This window comes from Labrus mixtus, chromosome 17 (genome assembly GCF_963584025.1).
Source record: "Labrus mixtus chromosome 17, fLabMix1.1, whole genome shotgun sequence".
NCBI classification, from domain to species: domain Eukaryota; kingdom Metazoa; phylum Chordata; class Actinopteri; order Labriformes; family Labridae; genus Labrus; species Labrus mixtus.
Window position 1 is genome coordinate 10,518,132 of NC_083628.1, and position 13,023 is coordinate 10,531,154.

General features: G+C 40.4%; 1 protein-coding gene across 1 annotated transcript in view; it reads left to right on the top strand.

Moving 5' to 3' along the window:
• zswim6 (zinc finger, SWIM-type containing 6) overlaps positions 1 to 13,023 on the top strand; it is a 39,791-nt gene that overhangs the window by 16,009 nt on the left and 10,759 nt on the right. Inside the window, exons 2-8 of the mRNA XM_061061239.1 lie at positions 4,542 to 4,898; positions 7,817 to 7,965; positions 8,074 to 8,224; positions 10,046 to 10,225; positions 11,062 to 11,238; positions 11,348 to 11,494; positions 11,909 to 12,055. Coding sequence (XP_060917222.1) covers positions 4,542 to 4,898; positions 7,817 to 7,965; positions 8,074 to 8,224; positions 10,046 to 10,225; positions 11,062 to 11,238; positions 11,348 to 11,494; positions 11,909 to 12,055 — 1,308 coding nt within the window. The remainder of the gene's footprint in view (positions 1 to 4,541; positions 4,899 to 7,816; positions 7,966 to 8,073; positions 8,225 to 10,045; positions 10,226 to 11,061; positions 11,239 to 11,347; positions 11,495 to 11,908; positions 12,056 to 13,023) is intronic.

Sequence of the window (13,023 nt, forward strand, 5' to 3'; positions counted from 1 at the left end):
TTTCCAAAAAGGGCCATAGAGGTTATTAAAATGTCTCAGATTCAATTAACAACGATATTAAATACTTTCCATTTCCTATCATATACAATTTTTTTTTTTTTTACAGTGTTTTAGTGTCCTTTATAAAGGTACAAAGTAAAGGTGGACTTGTTGTGTCAGGGGATTACTGAGCCTGTTTAATCCTGTTCTGTTGGGTTTCAGTTGGCTCACTGTAGAAAACTGTGACAATAATGCCAACTCCAATAACATGAATCAATCATATTCAATTATTTAATCCATACACACACTTAGTGCCAATAATCTATGTGTAACAATATGCTTGTTGGCGTAATGTGGGAAAAGATGGAATCGGTTGACCCATTGAAGCTCACTTGTAAATCTATCACACGTTATTTAACAGCAAGTAATGTTTCGATCTATTTAATTTACCTGACAATCGTTTTGATGCTAGGCTAGCTGTTTCCATTCATGATCAGTCTTTATGCTAAGCTAAGCTAAGCTATGGAATACAAAGAGCCTGGTTTAGTTATTAAACTCGGGATTGAGTCTGGGTGACTTGATCAACTCAAGTCTAAATTGACCGGATACATCGACACAAAAAAAAAAGCCTCTGCCTTCTGTTTGCCAGAACTTTCAATTTCACTCGCTCAACTCTGTTGAACTCTGGAGTCACTCTTTTGTTGGGAGAGAAGGAGTTAAGTTTGGTTGCCATTCTGCACAGAGCTGTATTATGCAAGCTGTGGGGCACAGACACACTGAGAGGAAGTGAATTACTGAATGCTGAGCTCAGGGCTTTGGCCCACTGCCAAGCCAACCCTCCTGCATGTGCACACACACACACACTCAGCTGAGGGCATACCGATTTTTCCAGCTCAGCCTCCTCCTCCTCTTCCTTGAGTCACTCTCTCTCTCTCTCTTTCTGTGACGTCAGCAGTTCAGCTGTGGGGCAGGCGTGACCGGGACAGGGCTGCGTAACGGGAGAACACCCTACATTTTTTTGTCGTGTGTGTGTGTGTTTTAAGAAGACAGTCACAGGAAGTGGATGTGTGGTTGTGCGTTTCAGTGTGTATGTAGAGCGAGAACAGCTGCACACATGTTTTTCTGTTTCAGTCTCAGATGTCGTCTCTTGTTTTTTTTGTTGTCGCTCTGCTCGGTATCACGCAGCCATTAAACACCTCTGTTTGAAGCTTTCCTGCACCAGCAGTCTGAAATGTGTCAGCTGTGGAGTGTGTGTGTGTGTGTGTGTGTGTGTGTGTGTGTGTGTGTGTGTGTGTGTGTGTGTGTGTGTGTGTGTGTATGTGTGTGTGTGTGTGTGTGTGTGTGTGTGTGTGTGTGTGTGTGTGTGTGTGTGTGCGTGTGCGTGTGCGTGTGCATGTTTATGTGCCACATATATGAGAACATTTGTGCAAAGTGGAAATCAAATCTCCCAGCTAATGTTCCACGGTGGATAACACAACTCATACAGTTTGTGTGCAAACTTTCCGTTGTTAGTCAAACTCACTAAACATTAAAAAAATGTAAGAGGCTCATTATTTAGAACTACAGATTATTGTTTAATACATGTTTCTCATCACACTCACCTGCTTCATTTCACAGCTTTTATCATAAGTGAGGGTGTATCCGTATCTTTAAAGTCATAAACTACTGAATATAGAGGTTTATTTAAGCCACATGTATTCTACATGCTAATGCTACTTTGTGATACTTTATTCTTTATATTGCTGAGAGACACAAAGTATATGATGTATTTTTAAATTGCTTAAGTTACTCACCAAATTGAGATTAATAACACAAATACTTAACATATATATATATATATATATGTATATATACCTATTGTTAGTATTGAAATGTAGTCATGTTGAGTTGTAGTATGGCTTATGCTATAGCCATGGAAACAAGAACAAAACCAAAACTTTATGACATCACTCATGAAAACACCTTGGTCAACAGAATTCTTCATTTGTGAACATTGTCTTAAAGCTAGTAATAAAAAAGTTAGTAAGGCAGATGAAGGTGAGTATAAGTCAGTTTATTATTGTAGTAGGTAAGTATTAAATAGTTAAGTAGTTATAACGGTCGTATGAAAGCAATAAGTTAGTTTTGAGTGAATGAATTATGATAAATAAGTTGTAAGTAACTTTAAAGTAGGTCAAATGTTAAACCAGTAATACATGGTAAAAAAACAAGTTATTCACACGTTATACATAAAAAGTTCAGATATTCAGGTCACTAAAAAAAGAATATAATCTTGTTAAATGGTACATTATATCATCTATGAAATATACATATCATTATGAGTAGTTTTGTGCACATTAATCATTTATCTTTTTGCACTTTGAATAAGAAATGTATGCTTAGGCATCCCCCAACTATCTTTATCATCTCAAAGAAGACATTATATTTTATTTTATTTGTCTTCTCTGTGCTGGATGATGAAGGACTAAAACCTATTCCTGATAACAACTTCACACAGACACCAAAACTCACAGACGTGTGCCTGAGGTGTTATTAAACATTCGACTGGACTGTAAAATATAACCTCTTAAAAAGTGAAAAAAAAAAAGAGGCTCTTAAAACGACATTATTTATTTTCGACACGTGACTTTTCTCATGTAGTATGTCTTCATTCTTGAACTAACCACATCTGGTTAAAATACTTTCAAATGTTCCATCACTGCGTTTGTTTTAGAACGGTGTGTTCTCTACAGAAAGAGAAACAGAGCAGAGACAACCGCTCTGCTAAAAGTACCCACACACATGATAAACTCTCGTTGTTTTAATCAGCTCTGACACCATCTGTTTTCCACTGCTAACCCACTAACCCAGTCAGGAACATGTTTGACTCACTCTCTCTCGCTCTCTCACTGTACTTTTTCGTCAGTATGGAAGGATTTTGATGGTTACATTTTTGCTGCGCAGTCATCTTCTTTGTCCCCTCTGGTTTGACACAATATTCTCACCAACTCCCACATCCAGCTTTCCACATGCATGCTTTTGTGTTGATGTTGTTGCTAAAATGGAAGAAAAGAGCTCACTTGTCATATGTAGATTAAACACCTCCCTCCTCACATCAGAAAGTATTTGTGCTTGTTTTCCTGTCAGACCCTCACGTACCTTTACAGAAATGTGAGATGAAGTTTAAAGCTATCATTGAAATCTGCCTCTCTGTTTATATTTGACACACATACAGGTTGAAATGTGTGTAAGGGCCATAGGTTCACACAATAAGTGCTCTCTCTGCTTGTGGATAACTGATCCTGTCTCCCTGTCAGAGCGTGGAGGTGTTCAGAGGAAGGGCATACTCTAAAGGTGTTGTGGAAGGGAAATGAAAAAGAAACGCTAATGTTTGGGGTCTCTGCTCTCGTCTTTCTCTCTGTGTGTCTTTCTCATACCTTTTTTTTCTATGGCCTGACCGATATGGGGTTTTTTGGGGCTGATACCGATATAAGGGAGGAAAAAGATTCAGATACCGATATATCGGGCCGATACCTTTCTTAGATCTATCTTTACATTTTTAGGGATAGATATGTACACGCGTATTGCGTCCAGCCCTAGAATGCTGTTATCGAACACTTGTGAACACAGTATAATGAAAACAATTTAAACAGTTGAACCAAAGCCTTAAATGGTCAGAAAAAAAAACCATCGGTGATCTAACTCAGATTTCATGTTCAGAATTTAGAGTAATGTACTATCTGCTCACTGTCAGAGATGTCATAGACGTGTTTTTGACCACGGAAGACGGCTGTTTTTAGAGATGGAAGAACACAGCTCCTTCTAAACATTAAACAGACGGTTGTAGAAACTAGCTGCTAAACAACGTGAAGCTCTTCAGCTTTTCATAAACCAATATTTTAAGAACTACGAGAGCTCAAAAACAAAACTGAAACAGACGGAATGTCAGACAAATGATTCGGCGAACACAAAGTAACTGATAAATATAAGGATTCACTTAACAGGAAGTTGTTTTCTAAAAAGCTCCAAATATCAACTTCAAATGTGATAATGTTTCATGTTTACACATCGTGTACACATGCTCTCTAGAGGCTAAAGATCTTTCTGTTGAGGGTGTATTTATTTGCTCTTAAACCTACATGACACCAAATCAGTGCTTTCATTGATTTCAGAGATCTAGAACATTTTTTTTTTAACTAATCAGATTTATTGAATGAAAAATTGTGCAGTTTGGACCTCAGATGTTACAAAACATGTGACTGAACTAAGAGAAGGAACAAAACCAACATGTTGTAAGAGCGCTTCACAGACTTTTTGAAATGTTTTTTTTTTTTTTCCAGTCACATGTTTGTGACCCACTGAACACAGCCCCGCGACCCTCTTTTGGGTCCCGACCCACCAGTTGAGAACCACTCATCTAGAACACCTGTTAGCCATTTTAATGTAAAAACTAATAACGTGTTCATTTAAAAAATTGTCTGTAATGGCTTCTAGCAGCAAAAAAAAAATCAAAGTTTTATTCTTTTTTTGGAAAGTGACTCATTTCGTACCAACGAGTTAATATTTCCTCCATCTCTCTGCAGGGTTTCACCTCAGCGGCACGGTCAGGGAACCTGCAACGGCCTCGGAGCCCGAGCTGCTCTGCAACGTGAGCGTCAGCTTCGACCGCTGCAAAATAACAGCCGTGACCTGCGGCTGCGGAAACAAGGACATCTTCTACTGCGCACATGTGGTGGCGCTCTCTCTGTACCGAGTACGGAAGCCTGAGCAGGTCAAGCTGCGCCTGCCCATCTCAGAGACTCTTTTCCAAATGAACAGAGACCAGCTGCAGAAGTTCGTTCAGTACCTGATCACAGTTCATCACACTGAGGTTCTGCCCACGGCTCAGAAACTGGCTGATGAGATACTGTCGCAGAACTCCGAGATCAACCAGGTTCATGGTGAGTTCAAAGGCTAGAAGAAGGGTGATTACTTTTGGTTTCCTTTCCTTTTAAAACAGATTGTTGGCTGATTTTCAACCTTTTTCTGAAAAGGTCTTTGATTCTCTGTGGCAGAGTTGAAGAATGTTTTGCACTTGGCATCGTTTGGCATTGGCAAAGCCTGTGGGATTTTTCAGCTTCTTCTTTTTGCTTGTATTTTAAACTGGCTACAAAACGATGCAACATACAGCTCAGAATGAGTGCAGATGATGTTATGGACAAAATTATATTTTACATTGTCATGACTAACTCTTCATTTATGCCGTGTTTATGCAAAGCCAGAGTATACATGTACATAAGAATAGCAGGGCACTATGTAACCTGCTATATGTTTACATGCAATCATGCAAAAAAGTCACAGTATTGTGATTTTTTTAAGAGTCATGGAAATTGAATTGACACATTTTTCAATTTTGTGTCGGTCAGCACAAATTAAAAACTGATGTGTTTCAATAGGAAGTATATTCCATTCCTAAAATAGTGAACAGGAATATGCACTGAACCTAAAACACTGACTGGGCCTCATTAGAAATGATTGCATAAACTTTCTTTAACATGCAGAAAAAGAACGGGTGCTAAGACACAAACATGATGCGGAATGAATGCATGCACGTACCCCTGTTAGAAATCCTCCGTCTCGCACCAGTGGAGGTCCAGCTGGAGGCGTTTGTCCAGGGAGACAACTCAGGAACAACAAGCTGTTCAGGGAGAACAAGAGGGACACACACACACACACACACACACACACAATTATGAGGCTAGGGTTGACTTGACTAACACATCACAGGAAAGCTTGAAATGTGGAAAATTCCTTGAGTTTTGCTGTTTCTGGGCTTGACAGAAAAATCCACATAACATAGCCTTTGTTATTTGTTATTATTTTATTTGACTTGGACATATTGCATTAGCATTAGAACAGCAACATATATTATTATTTTTATTACAGGTGTAAAATGTGTGCCGGCTTGCATATACACAACTTTACCTGTGACTTTTGAGGTGTTTCTTAGAGTTCTTTTTTGGTTAATTCAGCAAGTTGAGTTGTTGTTTTCACTAGTGGCGGGGGTCTGTAGAGCTGCTTGGGTTTATTTCTGTAGAGTGAATAGCTGATATTTTTTGTTTTGATATGATCTACAATGCTTTTCTCCTCATACAGTTAGTGGTTCTTTAGCTCACTGTAAATGTGAGAACATTTACCACACTAGTTCCACTGTATTTATGATGTGTATTGGAGAACATTTTTTTTTAATGGTGTGCACTGTATTACATGTCCAACAACAACATCTCAACACCACCAGTGTGATTGTGTGCAGCAGTGTAATGGCTGCGTACGTAACATTATTTTGTCCATCTGAAGAAGATTTGATGTGTATGGATGGCATGTCTGTTTATTGAATTAACCCCATGGGCATTTGTTCAAAACCCTGGATGTCGTTTTCACTCGTGTACGCTTGTAATTGCTGATTTTGCAGAGTTTATGGTATTGATTTGTGTTTAAGCTGAACCAGCACTGCATAAATGAATTAATACAAAGTCTGAGCTGTACGCTGCAGCAGCCACGTTCGACACAGTTTTAATGCAAACTCTGATTGAAGAATAATAATGAGCCATTGACAACGTGTGCTACTGATATGGAATTTTCGGGGCCGATACGATATCAATATTGGGGAGGAAAAAAATCTGATAGCGATATATTGGCCGATTTCTTTTTTAGATCTCTTTTCGATCGGTAGAGATAGATTTATATAGATATACACATTTATTGCGTTATCCCGCAAATACAGTCATCAAACACTTGTGAAAAAGAAACACAGGGAAACAAGATGGTCACTCAACAGGAAAGTAACTGCGCATGTACATGTTTCAATGCTTGACACTCTTAGGAGTGATGACGCTTGTTGTGATCTGAATAGGACAGTCTGCTGGGGAAAGAGAACTGCTATTGTAATGCAATGAAACTCAAATGAAATGCTATTTGACCCTCGAATAAATAGTAGTATACATCAACGCATATCTGTGATTAAAATTAGCCGATACCAATGGTCACTGGATACCCTAATATCGGCTGGCAGATTAATTGGTCAGGCTCTCATAATCAATATTTTCAAAATATTCTACAGCAGACGTCCCCTGAATTTACGCAGAAAAACAAAAACTATGACACATAATAAAAAAATACAAAACGATTACTAAGAAGAAAGTGATCAAAAACATTACCAAATCATGACAGTATTTTTTTAAAGAGGCTGTAGGAACACTACCAAAGGGGAGGAAACAACAAATGAAATATCATAAATAATACTCAATGGATCCTAGGAGCACTTATAAGTGTGGACAATTTATTGTACTGAGCTGCAACATTACCACCATTACCAATATTTAAGTGATGATCACAGAAATACATTTTTTTTAATTTAATCCTGATTATTCTGAAATGTCATTTTGCATGAAAAGCATGTCAATAGTTCATTTTGATGTTCACACTTCTGTGCTTTGAAAAAACAGGATTTTTAATGCTTATGATGCTTTAAATCTTCACCGTATATGTTTGTGCTGTTGTGTGACTACTTTGTGTTTACATGATGTTTGACTTAACTCTTTTCTTTTTCCTACTGTCATTGTTTTTCAATCAGGCACTGGTGTAAACATTTATTCCGTATACATTTTCAAGTGTCACTCTTCTTTATTTTCTTCTATGTTTATATCTGTATCTCAAGAAATGTCCTCTGGATTCCCCGAGCTTTCTGTGATCTTACCTTCAGTAACAGACCTGTGAACATCCTCTTCCACTGAATGCAGATATCTAATCATCTAAATGAGCTAATTGTGTTTGAGCTCCTGTTATGGCTCTCTGACTGACTTCCTTTGTTTCGTCGCAGGAGCTCCAGATCCGACGGCAGGCGCCAGCGTCGACGACGAGAACTGTTGGCATCTGGACGAGGAGCAGGTTCAGGAACAGGTCAAGCTCTTTCTGTCGCAGGGCGGTTACCACGGCTCGGGAAAGCAGCTCAACTTACTGTTCAGCAAGGTGACGGATGCTTTTTACGACACACGTTGCTAAACGGTGCACACGGTTTCCCCCCTTGTGGCTGGTCTGTCGTAACTGTTTACCCATAATGCTCTGTGGCCTGCGCAGGTGAGGGAGATGCTGAAAATGAGGGACTCGAACGGGGCTCGCATGCTGACGCTTATCACCGAGCAGTTCATGGGCGACCCCAGACTGGCGCTGTGGAGGCAGCAAGGGACGACAATGACGGATAAATACCGGCAGCTGTGGGACGAACTAGGTACAACACACACACACACACACACACACACACACACACACACACACACACACACACACACACACACACACACACACACACACACACACACACACACACACACACACACACACACACACACACACACACACACACACACACACACACACACACACACACGTGTAACCGATCAATTTCTTCATTGTGTTGGTAAAGGAGGAAATATTCTGTGAGGATCCCCTTCATGGTTGACCACCTCTTATTGTAACGAACACAAAGTTGCTGCTGCAGCTTCTACATAAATAAATATACAGCAGGCAAGTTAGCTTATCTGGTAATATTATGTATTATATATGTATTCTGTTCTTTTTCACTCTGCCCTGCTGGACAAGTGTAGCAACTGATGTTTGGTTACCTTAAGAATAAAAAGAAGAACCCTGAATATATATTGATACATGTGTAAATGCACATTTTCTTCCTGGTGTTTCATGTCACCATGCTGCTGCTTTTTAGGAAAAACAGATAAAGATGGAAAATGAATCAGACTTCAATTAAAGCTACAAAACGGCAGCCTGTAGGTCTCAAATCTCCTCAATCCCCTGTTTTTTTGTTTTGCTTATCTTTATCCAATAATCCCCGTGTTGTTGTTGTCGTCGGGGATTCTTGCTCTGCATTTCGTCACTCACGCCTGACATCACTCCTCTCTGCGCTCTTCCCTTTTTCCCCCTCCTCGTCGTCGTCCTTGAAGCAGCCGTAACAAAGAGACGGAGGATAAAGCCCCCTCTCCTCTCGTCCCATCCCCCCATACTCAGCCTCACCCCCCCCCCCCGTCTCTCCCCTTCCCGTCCACTCACCTCTCCTCCCTGTCCTCCTTTCTTTCTCACTTCATTTCCTTTTCTTTTCTTCTCTCGTTTCATTTTGTCATCTGTCATCCTTTATTTATCCTTCAACATGTCCATTGTTCCCCCTCCCTCCTTTGCTTCTTTCTTGTGTGTCTGCATGTTTTTATCCAACAATGAAGCCGATCTCGGCTCAGGTTTGCCCAATTTACAACAATTTGTCGACTGTCAGTAAATGAATTAAAAGCTTTTATATGGCCTTAGATAAAGTCATTATTTTAAATCAAAAATCGTCCTGTGAATTTTCAGATTATCTTTAATATATGAAGTGGATATCTAAAGGTTTTACATCTGTTGCGCTGCTTTGTGACGGAAGCTTTGACTATGATAGATTGAATTATGGACATTTTCCATCTTGTGCAGGCGTTATATAGACACTGAAAGTATTCCGCAAATAAATCAACAGTGGAAATAGTTAGTTGCAGGCATGTATCTTGATTGGGGCAGAACAACTGAATCGGTATAATAAAATACGAATAAAACATTGGACACTTTTTTTTTTTTATGCGACCCACCAAAACCATTTTACAACCCCCTTTTTTTTTTTTGATAAATTACAAATAGAACCAGTCTCACTTGTACCCTGGTAAAAATAATACCTTTGATTCAAATTCAGATCCATCCATAAACCGTCAAACTACTTGTAATTTTGGTTCGAAAGAGCTGCCAATGACGAGTTATTGTTTGCCTTCTTTGTCATCCTAAAATGATTTGGATAAACTACAGAGCAATGCAACCGAAGGAGTAGACACATCAGTACAATAATGTCAGGCTACCAGCTACTTTTTGGATTTAAAGAGAGGATAATGGAAGGAAGTTATTTGGAAGGATGTGTTTTTGCCCCAGATCACCACTTCACACTAATAATTGACACTTTTTTTCCCTCTCAGGCTGAGAGTGTGAAGTCACATGGATGATAACGTGTGTGTGTGTCTTGATGCAGGTGCCCTGTGGATGTGTGTCGTGCTGAACCCTCACTACAAGCCGGAGCAGAAGGGTTTCTGGCTCCGTCAGCTTCGCAGGTGGAACAGTGTGGACGTGTGCCCCTTGGAGGATGGTAACCATGGCGCCGAGCTGACCAATCTAACCAACGCTCTGCCTCAGGGTCCTGCAGGCAACCCAGGTGAGACGACACCCGGCTTGCGAAGAGATCCCACCTTAAATCCCTCCCTTCATCACATCAGAACGTTTCTTTCTCTCTCCTCCTCCTCCTCCTCCTCCTCCTCCTCGTCCTCTAATACCACTTCTGTCTCCCCTTCCCCCCTCTCTTTTTAATCAACTCTCCCTCCTTCAATCTCTGTGCCTGCAAGCCTTATTACCTTTTTAGTGTGGCTAATAGAATGAGCCTAATAACACAGTTGAGGTCCTGCAGCTTTTTTTCCCACTAAATCAGAGAAAATACAGACGCGTTGACGTTTCTATCAGGCGGCAATAAAACTGTTTCGAATGAGAAGACAGGTTGTTATTACCGCTGTTGTGCGGCTTGTAATGGACCTGCATTTGTTCTCTTATCACCTTTTTTTAAACCCTCAAAGATAGTGTTTTTTATATATATAAGGCTTACATATACACTCTCACAAACCTCTAAATATTTATGATTTTCTTTACTTATATCTTACTTATATCTTTACTATATCTACAATTGCCCATCCCATCATTTGTTGCATATAAACATGAAGTATGATTCTGTCATGGAATAAAGGAGATCTGCTCAGGGCTACAACTTGAACCCAATATGTTTTTAGTCCTAAAAGGCTAGATAAGCATGAACTTTAAATTAGCTTAACCATCTCAACTCATGACTCGGTCATTGCTGTTGCTGCAACTCCAGCCCAATCAGAAGGCCAGACTATTGTAATTATTCCTCCTATCATGCACTCTTTGTTTTTCTACCCCTGTACTCTTCTTCTACTATTTGGGATGTTAAACACCCGTTGTCTTGTGTTTCCTCTCTTGAAGATTCACTGACCCGGCCTCACAGGACGGTGTTCACGCGAGCGATTGAGGCGTGCGACTTGCACTGGCAGGACCCACACCTGCAGCAGATCATCACCAAGGACCAATACACCAACTACTGTTACCATGACAACCTCGACAGCTCCCTCTTTGATACCCGAGGGTGGCCCATGTGGCACGGTGAGGGAACAAGGAACATGTGGATACAATATTAGTGAAATGAAAGAAAAATCGGAAAGGACATCTAAATGTGCCTACTTTTTTCTGCTTCCCCCCCCCCCCCCCGTAGAGCACGTCCCGACTGCGTGCGCCCGAGTCGACGCTCTGAGGTCACACGGTTACCCAAAGGAAGCTCTCAGGCTGGCCATCGCCATCGTCAACACGCTGAGGAGACAACAGCAGAAACAGCTCAACTTCTTCCGCACACACAAAAAAGGTCAGTTTATCCTGCGTCAGGCTTCTACTTTTAAACATTTAAACAACGCTTATTACCTTGTCCTTTCCTTTTCAGCTAGGCCTTTTGTTGTCTAAATACTCTTTGAGGTATAATTATGAATAAAAGATCAGGACCCTCAAAGTTTTGGTGCTTACAAAGCAATATTTTCCTAATTATTTTTTTCCCCCAGCCCATTCAAAAGCACTTAAGGCACTTCCATCTCAAAGAGCGTGCAGACCCGAATCACTTTTAACCTGAAAATAAAACATTTAATATAAAGAAAGCCTAAACAGCTACAGAAAACAAGAGAGAGTCCGAATTTGGCTAAGAGGTTTCCAAATTGTTGAACATTGCAGAATAGTATCATTAAGAACTATAAAAATATAAAAATGTTTGTTTCTCTTTTCTCTGCAGAGTTGCTGCATAAAGGTGTAACATCAGTCACTAACCTGGAGGGCTGGGTGGGTCACCCTCTGGACCCCATCGGCACCCTGTTCAGCACCCTAATGGAGACGGGGCGAGGCAGGGAGGAAGTAGCCAGCACCCTCCTCGACTTCCCAGGTACACCAACATTCCGCCTTTTTAAAGCCTGGCACACACTGCATGATTTTTGGCAGATTTAGACCTGATTTGTGAGTCGCAGGACTGATTCTGAAGGGCCGAACAACAAGCGATTAGGCACAACATTTCAGCCAGATCATGTGCTGTTGGACGTGAAGTGTACAGGGGGCATGACAGCTGATAACGGACCGATCAGCTACTCCCCACGGTCAGATGAATTCTGGCAAGTTAAAAATGTTGGTCATACGACTGCATACTCTTGCCCAGTTAGAGCAGATCCACAAGATGATTCCCTGACTTGAGGGCTTTTCCCCCCTGATTACGCCTTAGCTGTCAGAACTTCTCAAAGCACCATGGCAACAGCAACAGAAGGCATTCCTGTTTGATGTGACAAAGATATAAACGAGAGAAACGTTGGCAGGAAATAGTTGCACACCTCCAGCTGATGGGTTATCTATGTGTCCTAAATGATTCAGTCATACACTGTGAGCTGACCTTCCACCAAGAGTTTTCACGTTCGTTCAGTTTATCCCAGGTTTACCTTAAACATTCTTCAAAAGGCACACAATAAACAGCAGTGGAAACAAATCACACAGATCTTAGAATAAAAATGTTTTTGAAAATTAGCAGAATTTAATTTTGCCTGTGACTGATATCTGATCATATCTGTAATGATTAAATTGTTAATATGTTCAAGCAGCTTTTAACTGTTGGAGCTGCTGCAGGTGGAGACAGTTTGAATTGTTTGATATAAAAACTACTCGGCCTAAGGTTCCAAGCCTTCCAATTGGTCAATAAACGTTCTTAAAGGGTTACGAGCAGATTCATGGTAGAGGAGGGAAGAAGAAAAATAGGGCCAACAACTCCTCTGTAATACTGCAAAATAGACTTTCCTTTAAAATGTTACAAACCATCAAGCTTTGGAGGCACTAAATCAATGGGAATTGTTTTATTTTTAAATACTTTTT